The sequence below is a fragment of the Solanum lycopersicum genome, chromosome 8 (genome assembly GCF_036512215.1).
Source record: "Solanum lycopersicum chromosome 8, SLM_r2.1".
Classification (NCBI taxonomy): domain Eukaryota; kingdom Viridiplantae; phylum Streptophyta; class Magnoliopsida; order Solanales; family Solanaceae; genus Solanum; species Solanum lycopersicum.
In genome coordinates this window covers 52,184,349-52,208,689 of record NC_090807.1, presented here as the reverse complement: position 1 = coordinate 52,208,689, position 24,341 = coordinate 52,184,349, and the positions used below count along the sequence as shown (strand labels likewise).

Here is a 24,341-nt window from a genome sequence, read left to right as displayed (position 1 = left end):
ATTGAAGGAAATGAAATCAAAGCAAAAATTGAAAAAGAAATGGATCTTATTGTAATCCTTGGCAGGAATATAAGAATCTCTACTTTTCAAGGTACATGCATTGAACTTTTTAGCAAAAAAATTTATATGATAACAAAACGTTATGCAAGCATTCTGTCGTACAGGGTTGTCACTGTAGAGTAGGTACAATTCAACGATACGCGTAGCTCCTACTTACCCATAGGCACTAGAACTCACCAAATGGTACTAACATGCCATCACTATTCTCTAGCTTTAATTTGCATTTAAAGAACCTATTAAACCAACTATTTGTTGTAACAATAGGGCAAAAGAAAATAAATCAATGTTGTTAGGTCGGGCGTCGAACAAAACCTCAACAAGCTCATTTGCCCCTCTCATGGTATTGACTCCTGCCGGCCAACAAGTTGTCTCTATTGAACAAATTTCATAACCAACTTCTATAAGTCATAATTCAAGCTGATAATTTAAGAATTTGCATATTTATTAAATAATAAAAACAAATTTTATTTATTCATCAATAACTCAACATGTATTATGTATATGATATTTCCCAACAGATGGGACTCTTCTATGTTGAAGTAGAAATGGCCATATCAGATGAATTGCAAGATTTTTGTGTACTTGAATGCTCAGGATGCAAACAAAAGAAGCGCACAAAAGATAGAAAGGATTTTCATTGTCCAAAATGCAATCGGAAAACAACATTACTTCCTCGGTATTTCTCCTTCTCCTTCGTCTTTGTTCAATTGATATATCTACTTAAGAAAACATATTATGTGCTATTGATAACCCGTATATATGACAATGTTCACTGATGTGCATCATTTATAACAGAAAATAGTGACAAGTTTATACCAAATTGACTTTACATTAGTTGCTTAGTAGTTCTAAATAGTTTTACTTTAAGATATCTTCATTTAGTACAACTATATGTTTGAAAAAATAATATAAGACCTATACATATACAGAAGCATTAAGTTATACTTTAACTATGTAAGTACCAAAATCGAAAACAGTTTTTGGTAGAAGGCTGTCCTTCAACCTCTAAAATTAATAGATCACATACATAACAACAAAAATTATTGATATGTATTAAGAATGAATCATAAATTGTCCCTATAATAATAATAGAAAAAAGCACATTAAATCAAATCTCAAATAGTCAGAAAAAGGAAAAGTAACAAACACTCATATTTTTAACTTATCATGATTTCAGGTGTATCTTTCAAATTGATCTTACTGACGGTACTGCTATAGTCACAGCATCTATCTCTGCTGAATTGGGAGAAAAACTACTCACCATGACAGCGGAAGACATATTTGACATAACCTGTGCTAAGGTGATCTCTTATTCCAGCCAACGCATCTATTGTCACAAAGAATTTCTTCTCACTCTTTACATTTACAGAGGCAATACTTGCATATTAATCATGTCCATGAGGTGTTGTCCAACAAACTATTTCAAATTCAGCTAAGGAAGTCATCTTGGGGTACCTCAAACAACACACAAGCAACTTACTCCATTATTTCCTACATGGAAAAGCAACATACTCCACCAACCACTATTGATAGGAATTCCAAAAAGGTAAGACCTTTGGAGATAAGTGAGATGGAGGTGACAGAAACAACTACTGCAGCTGGTTCTTCAAATGCAACTCTGAAATTTGAACCACCCACACCAACAAAAAAACTGTAAAAGGTCAGTCTACATCTGATTATCACATTTATTATTCAAAATCAAACTATAAATCACAATGATTAACAATTCAAAACATTTACAAGTATTTGAAATTTAATAAAATTTAAGAGTGTCATTGATAAATTATAAATTAGTTTAACAAATCATGAACTACTTGAAACAGGAATGGAAAAAAAATAGAGATAATGTGTCTGCCCTGTCTGTCTTTGATGAGAATTAGTTGTTGCCTTTGATGAGGTTGGATGCTATGGTTTGATACCTCATTTTGAGGTTGAATCATTGTTGCATTTTAATCTTTTTCTGCTCCATTTTTTTTGATGTATTTTAGACCATGGGTTGCTGATTTTGTATCGTATTGCTGCTGAATTTTAGACTAAACTATTTGTTACACTTCTGATCAAATTTCTATCTATTGTTGCTATGTGTTGAGCTAAATCTTGCTACACTTTTGGCTATATTTGAGCCAATGGTTTTCCTATGTATTTGGCTAAACTTTGCTGCACTTTTAAGTTAGCCAACTGCTGCATTTTTTTCAAAAATCAGGTATACCATGCCTCTGTTTGCATCTTTGTTTTTGATATGCCTTCAGAATTCTGAATAATTATAATTTAATCTTATGAAAAACAGACCACCCAACAATGTAAATCAAGTGATGAGCTTCTGCAATAGCATAACATATATCTTCCCAACATTTATTGTGTTAAAAATTTGTACCATTTTCCAGTTTAATTTCTGCGAACTTTACATTATAACTTACATGAGCATCTTGGTATACTTTCACTGAACCTGCTTACCTCACTGGAAAATATGAATTTCTCACCCCTAAATACTGAGGATCTGAAGCAATCCTCTGTTTGTACAATGAGTTTTTCTCAAATTCTGCCAATTATCTCATGTGTTATTGCCTATTTAAATACAGGACAATGACAACATCCAGCTGATATGAATTTAAATATTGTATTTTCACTTTTTAACATACCTTAATTTCTCTAATTACAGGAACTTCCTCACTTGATTTTGTGACTTTTGCTTAATGAAGTTTTTGGATTCTCAGTCGATTCAAGTTTGCTCAATAGGGAGAATGAAATGAATCAGTTAACTTTTTGTCCAGATAATGAATAAGTTAACTTTTTGTGAAGCCTTCGTTATTTAGCTTCGCTGATAATATTATATTCCACATTTTTGTCATATATACTTTTTGAACGGTTTCACTTTTGTCATTAACAACTCAACTTTCTAAATTTACTAACACTAAAAATTTTCTCAGGAACCCCTAACAACTCCCTATGCTATGGTTTTGGGAATGATGAAGAAGATCAGCAACTGAAAATGAACAGCAGCATCCACATGTTGATCTCATATGTCAAAAAAATATTTTGATTTTATTACCTTAGTTAATATGGATCATTTTGATGTCCAATATCAGTTGTACATATATTTTGAATATCTCTAATACTATATAACATATCACATTACCTTATCTTCTGCGACAACTATCATCAATGATTCTGATATTTTGACTATTTGCGCCCGTGCTTGCCACGGGCCTTTCCCATCTAGTATATATATATTTATAACTTTAATGTGGAAGGAAGTTATAATCAATAATAGTATATCTTGTTATGTATGTGCGATATTTACAATTTATTTTATTTTGTCCACAACATCACATTTGCTATATTCTTCAAAATACTTCTTGCACCATGTATTCAAATTGTACCATAAAAGATTATCCAAACCTTCTTGTCCTAATTTTCTCATTGTCTCTATATTTTCCATCATCTCAGCTTCAAATGTGGATTCAGCAATCCTCCAAAACACTCTTCTTCTTTCAACTCCTTTCCAATTTTTTGACCAATTTGCAAGAACATGTCTTGCATATTTTCTATGTTCAACAAGTGGCAATAAAGTATCCACAACAATTTCTAGTCCCTAACAAACCAACATAACAGAAAAGAATAAATTAAAGTGCAAAACTCAACAACAATAAAGTAGTAAGATGGATATTAGTAATTACCTTTTGCATATCACTAATGATGGATAGTTGATGCCCTTCTCCAAGTTCAAGATCATTCTTCACTAGTTCAAGAAACCATGTCCAGGTATACTGATTCTCAACCTCAACAACTGCCCAAGCAATAGGGAGAATTTGGTTGTTTCCATCTCTACAAACTGCCACTAACAACTGGACTTTACACACAACTTTGAGAAAACACCCATCAAAACCAATCAACCTTCTAGCACCTCCAAAAAATGCTTTATTTAAAGCATTGAAGCAAACATAAAATCCTTCAAAAATTTTCTGCCCAGTTTCAGAATCTTCTCCAACCTTCACTACACAAGTACTACCTGGATTACTCCTTAATATTTCATCTCTATAACCAAAAATCCTACCATACTCCACAATGTGATCACCCATGATCTCTTGTAACACTCTAGTCCTAGCTCTTCTCACTGTTGTCCTACCAACATTAATATCCAACTCCTTTCTAATAATGTCCTGCAACAAGACAATGTTGATGTTTGGCTGTTGAGTTATTCTTTCTTTGCATTTGGTGGCCAAAAACTTTGAGTTGCACAAGTAGTTATGAGTTGATGTCAAACATTTATGGATAGTGTTGTATGTTTTAACAATGAAATCTCCACTAGTTTTATCCTTACTTGCACACAACAACCAAGGACAACACTCTTTACAACATCTCACTCTAACTCTGCCAGGCTCATTTACATATTTTTCAATTTGAATATGCTCTTGGATTGCATATCTTGTCACTGCCACTCTAAATTCTTCAACAGTTCCAAAAACAGTCCTAATTCCCAAACAATCTTTTTTGCAGTTGTATCAAACACAACTCTATTTGGGGTTTTCTTCCTCCTAACAGGTTTATGCACTACTTGATCAACCTCTTCACCATCTATTTCAAAGCTAGGAACTTCATCACTTAGATAATAAGGTTCATCACCTCCAAGCTTACCAACTAAGCTTTCCCTAATACCATTATTTGTCTCATCATACCCTATATCAGGACCTTTCTCATTAACATTAATCTGATCTGAAGTAGTTCCCCTACTTCTCCTTTGTGACCTTTTGAAATGCCTCTTGGTTGCCCTTATATCTACATACTCTTGATGAACATCACTGTCAACCTCAGTATCTTCACTAGTATCCTCTTCAGATCCTTATTCATCTTCCACTTCATCATCGGTTGGATCATCATCTATTATAGGATAATCAAATGAAGGAGGAGGCACAATAGAAGGAGATGGTGGAGGCACAGTAGAAGACTGAGCTTCAAATGGAGTGCTGGAAGTTTCAAAAGGACCAGTTGTAGGGATGGAAGGAAAAGTAGAAGTAGAAGGCTGATTATTAGGGTTAGAAGTCTCATTAAAAGATTCCTCACCTACCCCACTTTCAGTCACATGGGGGACAAACTCCAATTCAAGTGGGGCCTGATTAGCTTCACTAACCCCATGAAAAACATACACCTCCACTGTATCCCCATCATTCATCATATTGAAAAGGTCAAATATAGCCTTATCATTATCAACAAAGACCAATAACCCATCCCTCTTGATGAAAAAATCACAATCTATTGTATATTCTAGTTCCTTTATGTAGTCCCTCAACTCAAAATAAGACATCCTATCAACATCTACATCTAGGAATTTTGTCACATGTCATCCCAATATATTTAGGTGGTGGACCAAATTCTAATTCCCCCCATGATACCTCTTAAAGTTATAAGAGTAAAAGTCATCCTGAAAAATCATGTAACAACAACAAACACAATTCAAACACACATTTCAATAACTAACTCTAACAAGTTGTACACAACAAACATAATCACTAACAAACAACAACAGTAGAAACACTAACTAACAAAAGTAGAAAAACGCACTAACACTAAGCTTTAACAGTACTAACAGAACAAAAACACTAACAATAGCTGTTGTTAGTGTACAAATAGAAGTCTACAAATGTATCAAAGACAAATAATAAGATTCGAACTAAGTGGATAACATCTAACCCTAACCTAAAACACAATCACAAAACCCTAATCACTAACAGTTGCACTAAGTCAATAACACAATACCCTACACTAACTAAGTCGATTACCCAACATACTCAAAAATATCCTAACAATGGCAATTGTAGGAGGTCGATTCTAACACTTCATATAATAATCCATAAAATCAAAATTATCAGAAAAAAAGTGAAGATTTTAGAACCCTAACCTGTTAGACCTTCAATCTCCAAGAATCTTCACAAATACACATCAACAACGATCAAAAATGATCAACAACGAGATTGTCAACAACAACACTGTGTATTTCGTTTGATTTTTTAGGGAAAAGTTGAGAAATGAAAAGACAAGGAGTTCACAAATTTTCTTCAAAAAAAAAGGGTCGGGTCGGGTTACCTAGAGAGTGAGCAACACGCGCATTACATAGACGATGGAATGAGTAAAAATGGTCAATTTACAACGATATATAGTTGTTTAGTGGTGTGATAGGACACTTTAAAAGTTTAGGTGTCTTTATGCAAATATGGGACAACTTCGATGATGTCTTTATGTCTTTTCTATTTTCTTATACTAATTAGACATCCTAGCTTGCATGTGTTTATGCTCCTAGCAGGATGTTGGCATTATCCAACAATTTGTTTTAATTTTGAATTGAGTTTACTTAAGTAAGAAAATCTTTTTTGAATCTTGTTATTTTAAATATGTCATCAGGAAATTTTAGAATTATAGACTTGTTAAAAAAAATTGATAATTTTTTGAAATGGACTAAAAAGAAAAATAAAACAAAAAATTAAAGTTAAGAAAACATTATTTGTGAAATAAACTTTTAAAAATTACTTAAAGAGGCGATTAGAATAAACACTTCATGAAATGATGCTTTAAAGTAAAATAATTATTTTAGTCCTGTATTATTGCTTTATTTTGATTTTGATCCATGTGATATTTTACTTCCAGGTTAAACCTTTAATTAATTATAATCAATTATTTTAGTCCTCCTACTAACAGTGATAACCAATAAAAATAGGTTTGTTATTTTAGTCTTTTATACAGAAAGCAAAACCTTAACATACGAAAAAGTTCACAAATCTTTCCATAACATCTTTTCTCATATACAATCATATTCACCCCTCCCTCCTCCCTTCTTCCATTAGGATGACAGTGACATACTATTTATTGATTAACAAACAATTATTCTCATTAGTAATCAATCATGAAAATTCAAACATGTAATCAATATAATTAATTTTGTTGGATCTACTTTAAAAACAGAAGTTTAGTTATATGTTTATTCTCTTTTCAATTACTCTATAGAATATAATTGTTAAACAAAGTGACCCAGACACTTTCCATGAATTCAATTTTCATTATCACTACCCATCCCCTTCATAATCCCCCTAACAAAAAAGAATTGAAGAGTAAAATAAGGACTAGAAATAGATCTTGAATAAAGTGGTCAAGTCTTTAATAATTAAGTTAGCATCAACACAACTCAAATTAAAAATTAATTTGAAGTTTCATGATTGATTACATGTTTTTGTGTAATATTTGTATTATTTATATTTTTTGTTAGATGATTCTTAGAGCTTAACAGAGAGAGTAAATAACTGCCTATGTTTATTGATTAGAATGACTACAAAATTAATTACATGTAATGTATCTAATACTATTTATAGACTAACTGACTGACCACTCTAACTAACTACTACATAATTTGTTTTAAAAATTCTACTAATGTAATTACTATATTACCCTTTCTCTACAATCTTCTTAACACCCCCCTTCAAGTTAGATGTTGTAAAGACATTCAAGACTCCTAGCTTGGATGGTAGATAATAATGTTGACAGCTTCCAAGTCCTTTTTTCAGCAAGTGTGCCTCTTGATCAGTTGTTTAGAAATACTCTGGATGTACCAAACCTTGTTGCACCTTCTTCCTTATGAAATGACAATCAATCTCTATGTACTTTGTTCTCTCATGAAACACTGGATTATTTGCTATGTGCATGGCTGACTTACAGTGTTTAAACAACTGAATTGGTCTAGGAACATCAACACCTAACATTTGAATAAAACTAATCAGCCATATCAACTCAGACACTATTAAAGCCATACTTCTGTATTCAGATTCTGCTGAACTCCTACCTACTGTGTTTTGCTTTTCAATTTCCATGATATCAAGGATTGACCAAGATTCACAGTGTCACCAGTTACAGACTTTCTTGAGTTAGGACAACCTGCCCAATCGGCATCACAAAATGCTGTCAAAATACACTTTCCTTCTGCATGCATTAGAACACCAAATCCTGACATGATGTAAGACCCCGTAGCCAAAACAGAACAAAAAGCAACTTTCAAAAAAAAATTACAGGTGCAACCAACGGTGAAATCGGCGGTCCATAGCTCAGACGACGGTCCATACTGCACAACCGTTGATGGGATCAGAAACTCCCATAAATTTCAGCCTAGAAAATTGATTAAGTCGTAGACGATGGACGTACTTATGATCCATAAGTCAGACGAAAGTCCATAGTTCGTCACCGTCGATCGATACCCCCATTCACCCACTCTCTGACAAGAGCTACGGATGACCAGCACGGTCCGTAGGTGGAAAATTTGCAGACAGTTAAGGGGAAATGCAGTTTGGTCAATTTCAAATGGTCATAACTCTTAGAACAAAATGAATTAGGTGTACCATGACCTACCCACAAATATATAATTGAATTATCTTTTCATAGCCAACGACCTTGCTAAAATCAAACCCCCGAGTAAAAAGTTATACCCATTTTAGTAAAGGCCTGTCGAATAGGCTCAGTCGACGGACCCAACGACGGGGCATTGCTCAGACGACGGGCCGTCAGTCCTGGCCATCGTTTGGTCCGACAGAAACTTACCTAGGGGTCTTTTGGTCTTTTATCACTTTGTTTAAACCTTAAGTTACGTTGTTTTGACCCTAAATAATCAGATTTTAGTCAGTTTAATCCTAGAAACATAATTAAAACATATCTAAGTCAAATCATTACATCAAAATTTAGAAATTAGAAGCAAGAAAGAATAAAAAACTCAAGAACTCTAGTTCAAGAATGAAGCAAGTTTCCAACAGTTCCAGCCTAGAAATCTAAGTGTTTCTCCGTGAATTTCATCACCAGGTATGTGGGATTTAACTAGTGGGTTCCTTTCTCCAATTGAGTCCTAGTTTTCAGTCAGATTCTTGATTACTATATCATGATTAGATCTAGGGTTTCTAGAACTTCAAGAGAACTTCATGAACTTATGAGTTATATGTTCCAAATCAGATTATCATGTTATTATTCAGTTTATTGCATGAATTTCAGAACTCTATTTATGTATTACTTTAGTTCTTGAATTACACATGTTAGGTCAGATATTTCATACATTTCAAATATACATGCCTCAGTTATAAATCATAATTATCAGATTAATTATTGCATTCTCAGTTAGCATGTTCAGGTTTGAGCTATCCAGTATTTACAGAAACTCAGATATAAACAGTTAATTTACAGAATCCAAAGGGAGTAACATAATACTGAGTTGGACTAGGGTTCACCGTACCAATTAGTCCCAGAACTACTAGTCAAATAGGTTTTAAGTCCCCTCTGTGGGCAATTAGTTCAGTGATGACGCCAGTATGCCTTTATACCTTTGGCAAGTATATTGAATCCTCTAGATGGGGCGTATACATCGGACTCCACATTTAGCTCATGTGGTTTTATTATCGGTTATTAGTAGTTCCCACATCGGGCGTATACATCGGAATCCTCTAGATGGGGCGTATACATTGACCATTTATTAGTATATTCAGTGTTCAATTTCAACATGTTATAAATTGATCATTGCATCCAGCTAACTCAGAATTCTATTTATCATGTCAGATTATTATATTTACTTTTATGTTTGTTCAATTATATGTTATTTCAGCTTTATTCTATCCTACATGCTCAGTACCTTTCAAGTACTGACGCATATGTGTGCTACATCTTCTCGTGATGTAGGTTTAGGTTCTCAGCATCCAGATCACGCATAGATCGATTTTAAATTTCCATTTCAACCGATTCAGTGGTAAGTCATCACTCTCCAAGGACAACAGTTATGAGTTTCATTTCACTCCTTAGTCATTTAGTTTCAGTTTTTGCTAGATTTAGCTGGGGCTTGTCCAGTATTTCTAGTCCAGTTTAGAGGCTTATTTCTGACATAGTTAGTTTCAGCTTAATGTTGAGTTAGTAACTTCATTGTATTAAACTCATAAGTTTTCATATATATCAGTTTTAGCATATGGATATGCCCCATCTTTTCATTATAAATTATGATTTAGCTTCCGCAACAGTATATAGTCTTTAGTATTCTCATGCACATGCCAGCAGGTTTATCTTGGGATAACTGTGGTCATATGTTCCATGTCCACAAAACTTGGTATCAAAGCACTAGGTTAAAGTGTCCTAGGATGTCCAAAAAATTGCACTAAGTAGAGTCATTTCCATGGGTGTGAAGTGCACCAAATATAATGAGAGGGAGGCTATAAAGTATTTTAGGAAAAACTTCACTTTCTTGTTATTCTTATCGTGCGTGAGGTCTGATATTATTCCATTCTAACTTGACGTTCTACATTTTAGATCATGCCTCCTCGTAAAGATAATGCTAGGAATGCGAATGCTAGGAATGTGAACGCCAGGAATGCAAATGCAACTCTCTTAGTCCCAGATCATGCAGTCTCTAATGTTGAGTTCAGGAATGCCATGAAGATGTTGGCTCAGAGTATGACTAACCATAACAATTGGGTTCATGCTCATGTGAATGCAAATGGTGGATTAGTAGCAGCAAGGGTCCGTGACTTTGTTAGTATGAATCCGCCTGATTTTTTAGGATCACAGACTAATGAGGATCCTCAGAATTTCTTGGATGATATCAAGAAAATCTATTGAGGTAATGCAAGTCACTAGGAATGATCGGGTTGAGTTGGCATCATACCAATTGAAAGATGTTGCTCATATTTGGTACACTCAGTGGAAGGACAATAGGGGTACAATGCGTCTCCTATCACTTGGGATTGCTTTAGTGATAATTTTCTAGATAGGTTTTTCCCAATAGAGTTGAGAGAAGCAAAATCCCAAGAATTCATGAACTTAAGGCAGGGTAACATGAAAGTCCAAGAGTATGGACTCAAGTATAACTAAATCTCCAAGTATGCTCCTCACATGGTTGCGGACTCCAGGGCTCAGATGAATAAGTTTTTATATAGAGTGTTAGATTTGGTGAAAACTAAGTACAGAAATGTGATGTTACTTGGAGATATGAACATCTCTAAGCTTATGACTCATGCTCAGCAGGTTGAGTGTGATAAGCTTATGGAACAAGCTAAGGAAAATAAGAAGGATAGGACTGGGATCTATGACTATTCTCAGCGAAAATCGGGTGGTGGAAATCGCCCGCAGGGTCAGCAGAATTTTTCGGCTCTAGCCCCTTCATCATCTAGTGTTCCATCCTCCAAGAACAGGTATGACCATAAGGGTAGAGCACCAGACTCTAAATCTTAGGAAAGTGTTTCAGGCACCAAGACTTACCTCACTTTCCCTAAGTGTGGTAAGAACCATTCGGGCGAGTGTCTTGCAGAAATAGAGGGATGTTTTGGGTGCGGTCAGTTTGGTTATAGGTTGAGAGATTATCCTTCTATACAGGGTAAAAGAGGTAGTAATGGTAGAGCTTAGTCTACAACTTCAACAGCACAAGCAAGTCGCCCAAATCAGCAAGGTAACTCATCTGGTACAGGTAGCGGTCAGCGTCAAAACAGGTTGTATGCTCTTCAGGCTCGCCAAGATCAAGAAGGTTCTCTTGATGTCGTCACTGGTATGTTAGTGTATTTGACCACAATGTTTATGCATTGTTATATCCAGGGACTACTCTTTCTTTTGTTACTCCTTACATAGCATTCCAATTCAATGTCAGTCCAGAAACTGTCTTAGAACCTTTCTCGGTCTCTACTCCAGTCGGTGACCTAATTATATCTAGACGGTTATAAAGAAATTGCCCTATCACAGTCTCTCAAAAAGTCACCTCAGCAGATCTAGTAAAGTTAGAAATGGTAGACTTCGATGTCATTCTAAGCATGGATTGGTTACACTCATGTTATGCCTCAGTAGATTGTAGAACTAGGATTGTTTGTTTTCAATTTCTAGACAAACCAATCTTAAAATGGAAGGGTAGTAGCTTAGCGCCTATGGGTCGATTTATTTCTTACCTTAAGGTTAGAAAGATGATATCTAAAGGTTATATCTATCATTTAGTTCGGGTTAAGGATTCTAGCCTTGAAACCCCAACTCTTGAGTCAGTTCCAGTAGTCTATGAATTTCCAGAAGATCTTCCCGGAGTCCCTCCTAAAAGGGAAATCGACTTTGGAATTGATCTCCTTCTAGATACCCAGCCTATTTATATTCCTCCTTAAAGAATGGCTCCAACAAATCTTAAGGAATTGAAAGAGCAGTTGAAAGACCTTCTAGATAAAGGCTTCATCAGACCTAGTATTTCACCATGGGGTGCACCAATATTATTCGTAAGGAAGAAAGATGGTTCTCTCAGAATATGCATTGACTATAGATAGTTGAACAAGGTCACAATAAAAAATAAGTATCCCATCCCCAGGATTTATAACTTGTTTCACCAACTTCAGGTGCTAGACATTTCTCAAAGATAGACCTCAGATCGAGTTATTATCAGCTCAGAGTCAGAGATAGTGACATTCTGAAAAATAGCCTTTTGAACTCGGTATGGTCATTATGAATTTTTAGTTATTTCGTTTGGACTAACTAATGCTCCTGTAGCTTTCATGGATTTGATCAACAGAGTTTTCAAACAGTACATGGACTTGTTTGTTATCGTCTTTATTGATGATATCCTCAGTTAATCTAGGAGTGAGAAAGAACATGCAAATCATTTGAGAGTTGTTCTGCAGACTCTCAAGGATTGACAGTCATTCGCTAAGTATAATAAATGTGAGTTCTGGTTGCAATCCGTTGCTTTTCTTGGTCACATTGTTTCTAGAAAATGGATCCGAGTGGATTCGCAAAAGATAGAAGCAGTGAAACAGTGGCCAATACCTACCTCTACTACTGATATCAGAAATTTCTTAGGTCTAGCAGGTTATTACAGAAGGTTTATGGAAGGATTTTCATCCGCAGCCTCACCATTGACTAGGTTGACTCAGAAGATGGTCAAGCTCTAATGGTCAGATGATTGTGAGAAAAGCTTTGCAGAATTAAAAACTAGATTGACTACAGTTCTTGTCTTGACTCTACCAGAGGGTTCAGATGGTTATGTGATCTATTGTGATGCATCTAGAGTTGGCCTAGGTTGTGTGTTGATGCAGCGAGGTAAGGTGATAGCTTATGCCTCTATACAACTTCAGGTTCATGAGAAGAACTATCCAACTCATGACCTCGAGCTTGCAGCAGTGGTGTTTGCATTCAAGATCTGAAGACACTACTTGTATGGTGTTCACGTAGATGTGTTCACTGACCATAAAAGCCTTCAGTGTGTGTTTACCCAAAAAGAGTTAAATCTTTGCTAGAGGAGATGGCTTGAGTTTCTTAAGGATTATGATATGAGTGGGCATTACCATCCTGGTAAGGCGAATGTAGTAGCAGATGATCTTAGTAGATTATCTTTGGGTAGTGTAGCCCATGTTGAGGAAGAAAATAAAGAGCTAGTGAAGGATGTTCACAGGCTTGCTCGCTTGGGAGTTCGCCTTATGAGCATATCAGATAGTGGTGTGACAGTTCAAAATAGGGAATAATTGTCTTTGGTAGTGGAGGTTAAGGAAAATCAAGACAGTGACCCAATCTTGCTTGAACTTAAGGGTGTAGTCCATAATCAGAGAGTAGAGGTTTTTCCCAAGGGGAGATGGTGTACTTCGCCACCAGGGTAGATTGTGTGTTCCTAATGTGGGTGAGTTTAGATAGCATATTCTTGCACAAGCCCATAACTCTAGGTATTCTATTCATCCAGGTGCCACTAATAAGTATCGCAATCTGCGAGAAGTCTATTGGTGAAATGGCATGAAGAGGGATATAGCAAATTTTTTGGGTAAGTGCCCCAATTGCCAGCAAGTCAAGGTAGAACATCAAAAACCAAGAGGCATGACTCAAGAAATCAATATTCCTACTTGGAAGTGGGATGTGATCAATATGGATTTCATCACAAGGTTACCTCGTACTCACAAACATCATGACTCCATTTGGGTGATAGTTGATAGGATGACTAAGTCTTCTCGCTTTTTAGTGGTCAAACTATAGATTTGGCGGAGGACTATGCTAAGCTTTACATCAATGAAATTGTGAGGTTGCATGGGGTTCCTTTGTCTATCATCTCAAATAGAGGTCCTCAGTTTACCTCTCATTTCTGGAAGTCATTTCAGAAAGGTCTTGGTACTCAAATTAACCTTAGTACAATAATTAATCCACAGACGGATGGGCAGGCAGAGCTACCATTCAGACCTTAGAGGATATGTTGAGAGCTTGTGTAATCGATTTCAAAGGTAGTTGTCATGATTACCTTCCTCTTATTGAGTTTGCCTACAATAATAGCTATTATTCCAGTAATCAGATGGCCCCTTATGAGGCTTTATATGGGTGTAGATGTAGATCTTCTGTTGGTTGATTTAAAATAGGTGAAACAGCTTTGATAGGGGTAGATTCAGTCATTTATGCTATGGAGAAAGTGCAACTCATTGGAGATAGATTTAAGACAGACCAAAGTCGTCAGAAATCCTATGCAGATGTAAGGAGAAAAGATATAGAGTTCCAAGTTGATGATTGGGTTTTTCTGAAAGTTTCACCTATGAAAGGGGTGATGAGATTTGGAAAGAAAGAGAAGCTCAGTCCTAGATATGTAGGCCCTTACAAGATCTTGAAAAGGATTGGCAAGGTGGCATATGAGTTAGAGTTGACAGCAGAATTAGCAGCAGTGCATCCGATCTTCCACATCTCACTCTTGAAGAAGTGTGTGGATGACCCAGCCTCTATAGTGCCATTAGAGAGTATGGTGGTGAAAGAAAGTCTTTCTTATGAGGATGTACCAGTTGAGATTCTTGATCATCAGGTTAGAAGGTTGAGAAATAAAAAAGTCGCTTCAGTCAAGGTTTTGTGGAGGAGTCAGTCCGTAGAGGGAGCTACTTGGGAAGCAGAAGCAGCCATGAAAGCCAAGTATCCTCACCTCTTTCCTTCCAATTCCACTCCTACTTGAGATAATAGTCATGTTTAGTTTTCCAGTCATTCATGCGTGAATTCAGCCTTAAAATCATTTTCCCTCAGTTTTTACTTGCATTTTCAGTGTATTTGCATGTTATTGAAACTCAATTCAGTCAGAAACTCAGTTCTCAGTGTTTAGGTTTTGTAGCTCTCTCCCTCTAGTTCAATTAGTTCAGTCTTCATTTGAGGACTAATCTTCCCAAGGGGGAGATAATGTAACACCCCGTAGCCAAAATAGACCAAAAACAAGCATTAAAGAAAAAAAATTTGCAGGTGCAACAAACGGTGGCATCGACGTCCATAGGTCAGATGACGGTCCGTCCTGCACAACCGTCGATAGGATCAGAAACTCCCAAAAATTTCAGCTCAGAAAAATGGTTAAGTCTTGGACAACGGACGGACTTACGGTCCGTAGGTAAGACGACGATCCGTAGTCTGCGACCATCGATTGAAACCCCCATTCACTCACTCTCTGACGAGAGTTACGGATGACCAGCACGGTCCGTAGTTAAAAAATTTGCAAACATCTAATGGGAAATGCAATTGGGTCAACTTCAAATAGTCATAACTATTAGTATAAAATGAATTAGGTATCACATGACCTACCCACAGATAGATAATTGAATTATCATTTCATAGCCACTAATCTTGCTAAAATCAGACCCCCGAGTAAAAAGTTATGCCCATTTTAGTAAAGTCCTGTTGAACAGGCCCAATCGACGGACCCAACGACGGGGCCTTGGTCAGACGACGGACCGTCAGTCCTAGCAGTCATTTGGTCTGACATCAACTTATCCAGGGGTCTTTTGGTACTTTTCCAGTTCGTTTAAATCATATGTTACATCATTTTGACCCTAAATAATCAAATTTTAGTCAATTTAAGCCTATAAACATAATTAAAACATATCTTAGTCAAATCATTGAATCAAAAGTTAGAAAATTTGATGCAAGAAAGAAGAAAAAACTAAAAAAACCCTACTTTAAGAACAAAACAAGTTTCCAGCAGTTCCAGCCCAGAAATCTAACTCCGTGAATTTCATCATCAGGTATGTAGGATTTCACTAGTGGGTTCCTTTCACCCATTGGGTCCCTAGTTTTCAGTCAGATTCTTGATTCCCATATCATGATTTGATCTAGGGTTTCTATAATTCAAGAGAACTTATGAGTTATATGTTCCAAATCAGATTATTATGTTATTATTCAGTTTATTGCATGAATTTCAGAACCCTAGCTATGTATTTCTATAGTTCTTGAATTACACATGCTAGGTCAGATATTTCAGACATTTCGGATATACATGCCTCAGTTATAAATGCATAATTACCATATTGATTGTTGCATTCTCAGTTTGCATGTTCAATTTCAAACTATCCAGTATTTATAGAAACTTTGAAGTAATCAGTTAATTTACAGAATTCATTGGGAGCAGCATAATACTGAGTTGGACTAGGGTTCAGCGTACCCAATTAGTCCCAGAACTACTAGCCAAGTAGGTTTTAAGTTTCTACTGTGTGCAATTAGTTTAGTGATCACGCCAACATGCCTTATACCTTTGGCAGGGTATATTGGATCCTTTCGATATGGCGTATACATCGGACTCCACATTTAGCTCATGTGGTTTTATTATCGGTTATTAGTAGCTCCCACAGATCAGTCAGACTCTCTGCATTGACCATTTATTAGTATATTCAGTGTTCAATTTCAGCATGTTATAAATAGGTCACTGCATCCAGCTAACTCAAATTTGGTTTATCATGTCAGATTATTATACTTGTTTTTATGTTTGTTCAGTTATATGTTGTTTTGGCTTTATTCTATCATACATGCTCAGTACCTTTCATGTACTGATGCATACGTCTACTACATCTTCTCATGATGTAGGTTCAGGTTCTCAGCATCCAGATCACACATAGATCGATTTCTGATCTCCAGTTCAGCAGATTCAGTGGTGAGTTCTCATTCTCCGAGGACAGTAGTTATGAGTTTCATTTCACTCTTTAGTCATTTAGTTTCATTTTTTGCTAGATTTAGCTGGGGCTTGCCCCAGTATTTCTAGTTCAGTTTAGAGGCTTATTTCATACATAGTTAGTTTCAGCCTAGTGTTGAGTTAGTAACTTCATTGTATTAAACTCATCAGTTTTCATATATATCAGTTTTAGCATATGAGTATTCCCCATCTTTTCATTGTAAATTATGATTTAGCTTCCGCAACAGTTTATATTATCTAGTATGCTCATGAACATGCCAGCAGGTATGCTCATGAACATGCCAGCAGGGTTAGATTGGGATCACTTGTGGTCCTAGGTTACGTGTCCGCGTCTCGTGGGTAGCTCAGGGCATGACTCATGAACTGGCTTAAAGTCTGAACACTATAGGCAATATCATCCCTAGTTAGTGTTAAATAGAGTAGCTTTCCTATCAACCTTTGATACCCTTTCACATTTGATAAAGGTGGATCATCTTCCAGACCACATTGTTGATCATATTCTAAGCTTGTGAGCTTCTGATTCTTCTCAAGTGGTGTAAGTGCTGACTTACAGCCACCCGAACCCAACTCAGCTATAAGCTCTAGATTGTATTTTCGTTGGCATAACAAAATACCTTTCTTAGACCTGCATAATTCTATTCCCAAAAAATACTTGAATGATTCAAGATCCTTGATCTTGAAAGGTGCATGTAACACATCTTTTGCCTCCTGTATTAGGTCTTTGTCATCTCCAGTAATCAACAAGTCATCAACAAAAACAAGGATAATCACCTGTCTAGAAATTCTTTTCAAAACAAACAAAAAATGATCCTGTTGAATTTGAATAAAACTAGTTGACAGTAGTGCATTTGTAAGCTTCAAATTCTGTTGTATGGATGCCTATTAGAGACCATAAAGAGATTTGAGGACTCTACATGCTTTATCACCTCCTTGACTACCAAATCTCGGAGGAAATTGCATAAACACCTCTTCCTCAAATTCACCTTGCAAAAAAGCATTATACACATCCATTTGAAACAAGAGCCATTGATGCATAGCAGCCAAAGCAATAACAACTCTCACAGTTACCACTTTTTGACCATAGGGGAAAATGTTTCTTGATAATCTAAGCCTTATTGTTGATTGTACCCTTTAGCAACAAGTCTGGCTTTAAATCTGTCAATTGCACCATTAGATTGATACTTGATTTTGTACACCCATCTACAACCAATAGGTTTATTTCCTTTAGGAAGAGGAACAACCTACCAAGTGTGATTTTGAACTAATGCATCAATCTCTGATTGCATAGCAAAAATCCACCAAGGATCCTTTAAGGATTCTTCATAACAAGTAGGCTCTATTTCAAAAGAAATATCAACAAGGTTGGAATGACATTTGAAATAAAGACCAGAAGAAATAGGCATATTACCTTGAAACATGAGTACCCTTGCCACCTCTAGAATGTATGTGTCTTCTTTTCACCACTCCATTTTGTTGTGGAGTGTGTGGACAACTACTTTGGTGTACAATATCATGCTCGACCAAGAAATCTGAAAATTCTTTACTAAAAAACTCAGCACCATTATCAGTCCTGATCATTTTCACCTGCTTGATAAACTGAACATGAACCATTTTGACAAATGATAAGTAACACACATGAATCACTTTTGAGTTTCATTAAGAAAACCCATATCTCATAGAATTATCATCCACAATAGTGACAAAGTACCTATGACCATTAATATTAGGGACTCTATAAGGACCCCATACATCAATGTGTAATAAATGGAAAACATCAGTTACTCTAGAAACACTAATAGGAAATGGTTTTCTGGTTTTTCTGGCTAAGGGACAAACACTACAATCATTATAACTACAAAGTGTCACTTTATTATTTAGGAAATGGAGATTATTCATCACAATAGCAGGTACATGACCCAACATCTTATGTCAAACTTGCACATCTTCAGACAATTTTTCTGAAATGTTGCTACTAGCATTTGCCATTTTATCAATAGCTTCCTCACTAGTTCTAGGAGAGAGGAGATAGAGACCTCCTTTCTCTTTACCAATGCCCTTCACTTTCCCGGTACATATATCCTGGAAAACACAAAAATGTGGAAAGAAGAACACTGAGCATTGCAACACTTTTGTCATCTTTGAGACTGACAACAGATTGTATATGAATTCAGGCACATGCAACACATTTTCAATGGTATAATCATATGAAATATTACAACTGCCTTGATAATGAACTGACACATTCTTACCATTTGGTAGATATATACTACTCTTCATGGGATCATGCATATTACTCAAGTTATTCAATAAATCCAGATTGTTAGTCATGTGATCTGTTGCCCCACTATCTATTATCCAAGGCTTACCAGGTTTTATATAAGGGGAATTATAATAAGCATTACTTGCTATGCTCCCAGCCAACTCTATTCCCTTGCCTTTGTCAAGCATATTCATTATCTGGTTATATTGTTCACCTGTGAAGTATTTTTCTCATTTGTTGATATCAAGCTGAACTCTTGAATGACATTGAGATCTCTGAATATTACCACCACAATTGTTTCCAGCATGCTGTGTGAAATTGGATCTTTGAGGGTATAGTTGTTGCTTGCAGGCATTATGAGAACTTTTAGAAGATCCTTGAACAGTCCCTTTGTGTTGAATGTTATCTTCTTTGTCATTGACATAATCATGTGCAATCATATTTGCTTGTCTTAATTGTCCCCAATTGTTCTCACCCATGACATTGTGGTTAAGTTTGATGAGTGGTTTTTTCTTTCCCTTGTAGCCTGTTGGATAGCCTATTACCCTATAGCAATTACCTTCATGATGGCCTTTCCTTTGACAGATCTCACCAAAATGAACTACTATTACCTCCATAATTGTTGCCATAGTTATTGTTACTGTTGGATTTTCTTCTTCGTGACTGATTTTCCTGAATACCTTGTAAGGATGTACTTTCATTCAACTCATTTCTTACCCCTGAACTAGTTTCGCAGATCTTTCTTTGACTCTCCTCATGCACAAGCATAACATGTTGGCTAACAAAGGGAGATGGCATCATAAGCAAGATCTGACTTCTAATAGCACTGTAGGATTCATTTAAACCCATTATGAACTGAAATAGTTTCTGTTGTTCTAGATGAATCTTAAAATCCTTTTATGCAAGACATCCACATACGGAAGGCACTAATGAACAATACTCATCCTATAACAGATGCAATCTCAAATGATAAGCAGAGATATCAGAACTACCTTGAGAAATTGTGGCTATTTCTCTATGATAATTATAGATCCTCGATCCATTTGCCTTATCAAATCGCTCCTGTAGATCCATCCACACAACATGAGCATTGTCTTTATAAACAATCCCATTTACAGCTCTTTCGAAACTGTATTCATAATCCAAGTCAAGACTGTTGCATTCACTCATTCCCATTCTTCTGCTAGATCATCCTTGAACGAACTCTTCTTGCATGTTCCATCAATGAATCCTGATTTTCGTTTGGCTCGCAATGCAATCTTAATTGATCTGATCCAAATCGAGTAATTCTCTGATCCACTGAGTTGAACAGAGATTATTACATTTCCAGGGTTATCTAATGGTAACAAAGATAGAGAATGTCGAGGATCTGTAACCTCCAATTCCACTATTGTTGATCCTTAGAGATTCTAAAAAAAACTTTTGCAGGAATTTTGGGGAGCTTTTGCAGAAATCAAGTTCAAGCAACTTCACTACTCAACTTTTGAAGATCAAATCACCCTAACTGTAGCTCTGATACCATGAAAAAACCTACATTGAAGAAGTAATGAAGACCTTCTAGATGATTCTTAGAGCTTAACATAGAGAGTTAATAACTGCCTATGTTTATTGATTACAATGAATACAGAATCAATTACATATAGTGTATCTAATACTATTTATAGACTAACTGATTGACCACTCTAACTAACTACTACATAATCTGTTATAACAGAATTCTAGTAATGTAATTACTATATTACCTTTTCTCTACAATCATCTTAACATGTTCTACTTTTTCTTTCGCACAAAAAATGCAAGTGAATACTCAAATATATGAACACTATCTAACTACATTATAAATGTTGGTGGGTTTTTGATCCAGTGATGAACTATGTTGATGGATATATCGCTTATTATGATTATTGCAAGGGAGATGAAAACTCATGATGTGATTTTGATAAAACCATTGACTCTACAGTAGAATGGTTTGATTTCAATGGGAAAAATAAAGATAACTATGTTTCGTAGCGACACTCAAGACGATTGTGCTACATCAGATGAGGAGTTAATGAGTTTACATGGAGATTCGAGTGATGAATATCTTCAAAGATCCATTGTTTTTAATCCAACCAAGAATTTGGAGGATTCAAAATTTAAGTTTGCACTTTTTATGATTTTAGTAATAGCAAGTGGGCAGTTGAGGTACAATTCTTGTTTTAAAAAAAAAAAGACATCAAGTTCAAAAAGAATGAAAGCACAAGATCAAGGGCATCTTGTAAGGTGTCAAATTGCAAATGGTTCATATTTGCATGAAAGGTTGGTCAAGATGAACCTTTCAAGATCAAGACAATAGACCCTGAGCAATTCTTGTGGAAATTAAGTAGATAACAAGACTATCGACTCTGATTTTTTAACAAAGAAGTACATAGAAGGATTTAGAATTAATATAAGTTAGGGAGTAAAAGAATTTCAAATTTTTATGCGATGAGGGCTCATAATTGTACCATTACTCAAAAGGCTTATATGACAAAGAAGAAGACATTAGATCTAATTACATGGACTAAAGAAGAGCAATTTAATATGTTAGGGATTATTGTAGGAGATCCAAATTGAATTTTTGAAGAGACAAAGAGTAATTTAGGTTTTCAGTTGTATAACTTCTATCAACTCCAACAGTAATTCAAAATCATAAACAAGACTAAGATTAATTCATAGATTTCACAATTCATATTACAGAAAATGATTAATACAAAAGTTGAAAAGTCAATCCAAATTGTTACTGCAATTTTACCCACCTTAATCTTGAGCTCATAATTTTTTTATAAGGAAAAGTTTTAGATATCAAATAAAAAGAAACACTAATTTTAGAGCTTAACAAAAAAATTAGATAAAAATAATAAGATTCAAAAATTAAAAACTTGATTGAAGCCTGTAAAAAGAAGATGGAAGAGAGATGAAAAGAAAGTATACCTCTGGCTTGAACGAAAAAATAAAGAATAAAAATCAAAATTTGACATAATTTGAGCAAAAATCACTCCAATATGAGCTCCTCGATGATTTTTCTCTTGAAATTTCATCAAGTGAATTTTCTCATTTAACGAGAATTTAAAAATCTACAACGGGATAGAAAGAGAGAAAGAGCTTTAGAAAATAAGTAGGAAAAAAACTTTTGGCGAGAATTTGACCCGAAAGGTAAAATAAATACGTTATTTTTATCTTTGTGAACATTTTTATCCTTTTAACTTTAATACCATTTAATTAAAAATGAACAAAAAAATTGACCATTTATAAATAAAAAGAATGTTAATATTTTTTTTAAATTTCTGGCTAAATTCTAACCAAATCTTCTAGTCATTTAGAATTACCCAATTATAAACACTTAGGGGTCATTTGGTCCAAAGACTAAGAACACAGAATTAAAAGTGCAGGAATTTGTAGTGCAATAGTTAGTAATGCATATCAAGTATTTAATTCATTGTTTCACACCTAATCTTGTGTTTGTATTAAAACTCTATAAACTTCTTTTCAATTAAATCCATGAATTATTTTTAAGTGGATCAAGGTAGATAATTATCGGATAATATTATTTTCTTTTATGGCCTTTTGACTAGCTATGAGAGAAACAATTTTATTGTCATGTTTGCTACTTTTTCACTTGAACTATTTGAGGATAAATAATTGTCATCTTAATAAATTGATCACTCACAAGATGTCATTTTTCAATTTAAAAAAGACAAACAATCTATTTTTAAAATTGATGAGACGATCAACAATCGTAAAATTGAATAAACCATCTACATTTATACATAAAAATTGCAAATTGTAATTTTAATATGTTTGTAATTTTTTTAATTGTTCAAAATACAAGTACTATATATATATATATATATATATATATAGATAGATAGATAGATAGATAGATAGATAGATAAGGCCGTAGACATTATGTAAAAATAAACAACTCACATTTCAAATTTATATTGAATTTATTTAGAAAAAATTATTCTCTCTAAATAATTTGTAAGTTAATTTATTTGAATAAATTTACTAGTACAAATATAAATCATAAAATCATGAAAATAAATAAAATAATTTAAATGATTTGAAGGATATTTTTGTCGTTACATAGACTTATCCCATGGTATTATATCATATGTATTATACCTCCAAATGAAAAGTATTAGTAAGACATAATACAATATATAATATATGGACTATTTATTCTAATGTGGCATAATGAACCCTTTAACTTTTAATTTATCTATCCACTTTTATTTGTCATGTTGCGTTTTTTTCAAAAGTTAATTTAATTAATTTTTAAAGTTAAATTATATTATATTAATTCGATATTTTAAAAAAATATTTAAAACTATATAAAAAGTATAATAAATTACAATTTTTTACATATTAATTCGATAAAAATATATTTAAAATATTAATTTAAATACTTATAATTTAATTTTAAAAATAAAAATTACGATAAATAATGATAAAAGAAAGGAGTATAATGCAACACTTTACTTTGGAGTTTGGACAGAACAATTTCTTGTGAAATGTGCTTGTCAGTAAATCTTAAAAAGAAATCTACTATTAATATAATGTTATGTGAAGTATCATAATTGCCCTGGACAGAAATAACAAGTCTGTTTGTATTAGTTATCACCATTAATAGAAGGACCAAAATAATTAATTAAAATTAATTAGGATCAAAATCAAAATAAGGCAATAACGAAGAGATTTAAATAATTAATTAAAATTAATTAGGATCAAAATCAAAATAAGGCAATAACGAAGAGATTTAAATAATTAATTAAAATTAATTAGGATCAAAATCAAAATAAGGCAATAACAAAGAGATTTAAGTGGTTGTTTGAATTGATTTATTTTAGGTACTTTTAAGTTAAAATAGTTTTTAAGCAATTTTAAAATTTTTGGATAAACTTAAAAAGTGTTTATAAAAACTTATTTTAATGTCAAAATAATAAAAATAAGTTAAAAATCATGAGTTAAAAATCCTAACTTATTACTTTTTACTTATAAATTATAAGCCAAAACTCAATCCAAACAACTCTAATACAGTTATTTTCCTTTTTTAAAATCTCTTTATTATTGCAC

At 34.3% G+C, this 24,341-nt stretch overlaps 2 protein-coding genes across 7 annotated transcripts; one reads left to right on the top strand and one right to left on the bottom strand.

Moving 5' to 3' along the window:
* The first annotated feature begins 83 nt into the window (after positions 1-83).
* On the top strand, positions 84-3,107 carry LOC112942084 (uncharacterized). 2 transcript variants are annotated; one of them, XM_069288044.1, is made up of 4 exons: positions 84-736; positions 1,238-1,361; positions 1,430-1,720; positions 2,720-2,778. In XM_069288044.1, the coding sequence occupies exons 1-3, from the start codon at positions 549-551 to the stop codon at positions 1,715-1,717; spliced, it is 600 nt and encodes a 199-aa protein (XP_069144145.1). In that variant the 5' UTR covers positions 84-548; the 3' UTR covers positions 1,718-1,720; positions 2,720-2,778. The 2 variants fall into 2 exon arrangements, with proteins under 2 accessions (XP_069144145.1, XP_025888456.2); XM_026032671.2 differs by lacking the exon at positions 2,720-2,778 and adding an exon at positions 2,988-3,107 and having other exon boundaries at positions 85-736.
* Positions 2,987-22,375, bottom strand: LOC112942085 (uncharacterized). Of its 5 annotated transcripts, none has more exons than XM_069288040.1 (4): positions 22,197-22,375; positions 18,393-19,063; positions 3,738-7,977; positions 2,987-3,652 (listed from the first exon to the last, which is right to left on the bottom strand). In XM_069288040.1, exons 3-4 carry the CDS (start codon positions 4,137-4,139, stop codon positions 3,365-3,367), a joined length of 690 nt encoding a protein of 229 aa, XP_069144141.1. In that variant the 5' UTR covers positions 4,140-7,977; positions 18,393-19,063; positions 22,197-22,375; the 3' UTR covers positions 2,987-3,364. The 5 variants fall into 5 exon arrangements, with proteins under 5 accessions (XP_069144141.1, XP_069144143.1, XP_069144144.1 ...); XM_069288042.1 differs by having other exon boundaries at positions 18,393-18,580; XM_069288043.1 differs by having other exon boundaries at positions 18,393-18,568.
* Positions 22,376-24,341: the final 1,966 nt, after the last annotated feature.

Coding starts and splice junctions, on each gene's coding strand:
- LOC112942084 (XM_026032671.2), top strand. CDS start 549: ATGTATTATGTATATGATATTTCCCAACAGATGGGACTCTTCTATGTT. Junction 737..1,237: donor AAAACAACATTACTTCCTCG/GTATTTCTCCTT, acceptor TCATGATTTCAG/GTGTATCTTTCAAATTGATC. Junction 1,362..1,429: donor TTGACATAACCTGTGCTAAG/GTGATCTCTTAT, acceptor TTACATTTACAG/AGGCAATACTTGCATATTAA.
- LOC112942085 (XM_069288040.1), bottom strand. CDS start 4,139: ATGGGTGATCACATTGTGGAGTATGGTAGGATTTTTGGTTATAGAGAT. Junction 3,653..3,737: donor TCATTAGTGATATGCAAAAG/GTAATTACTAAT, acceptor TTGGTTTGTTAG/GGACTAGAAATTGTTGTGGA.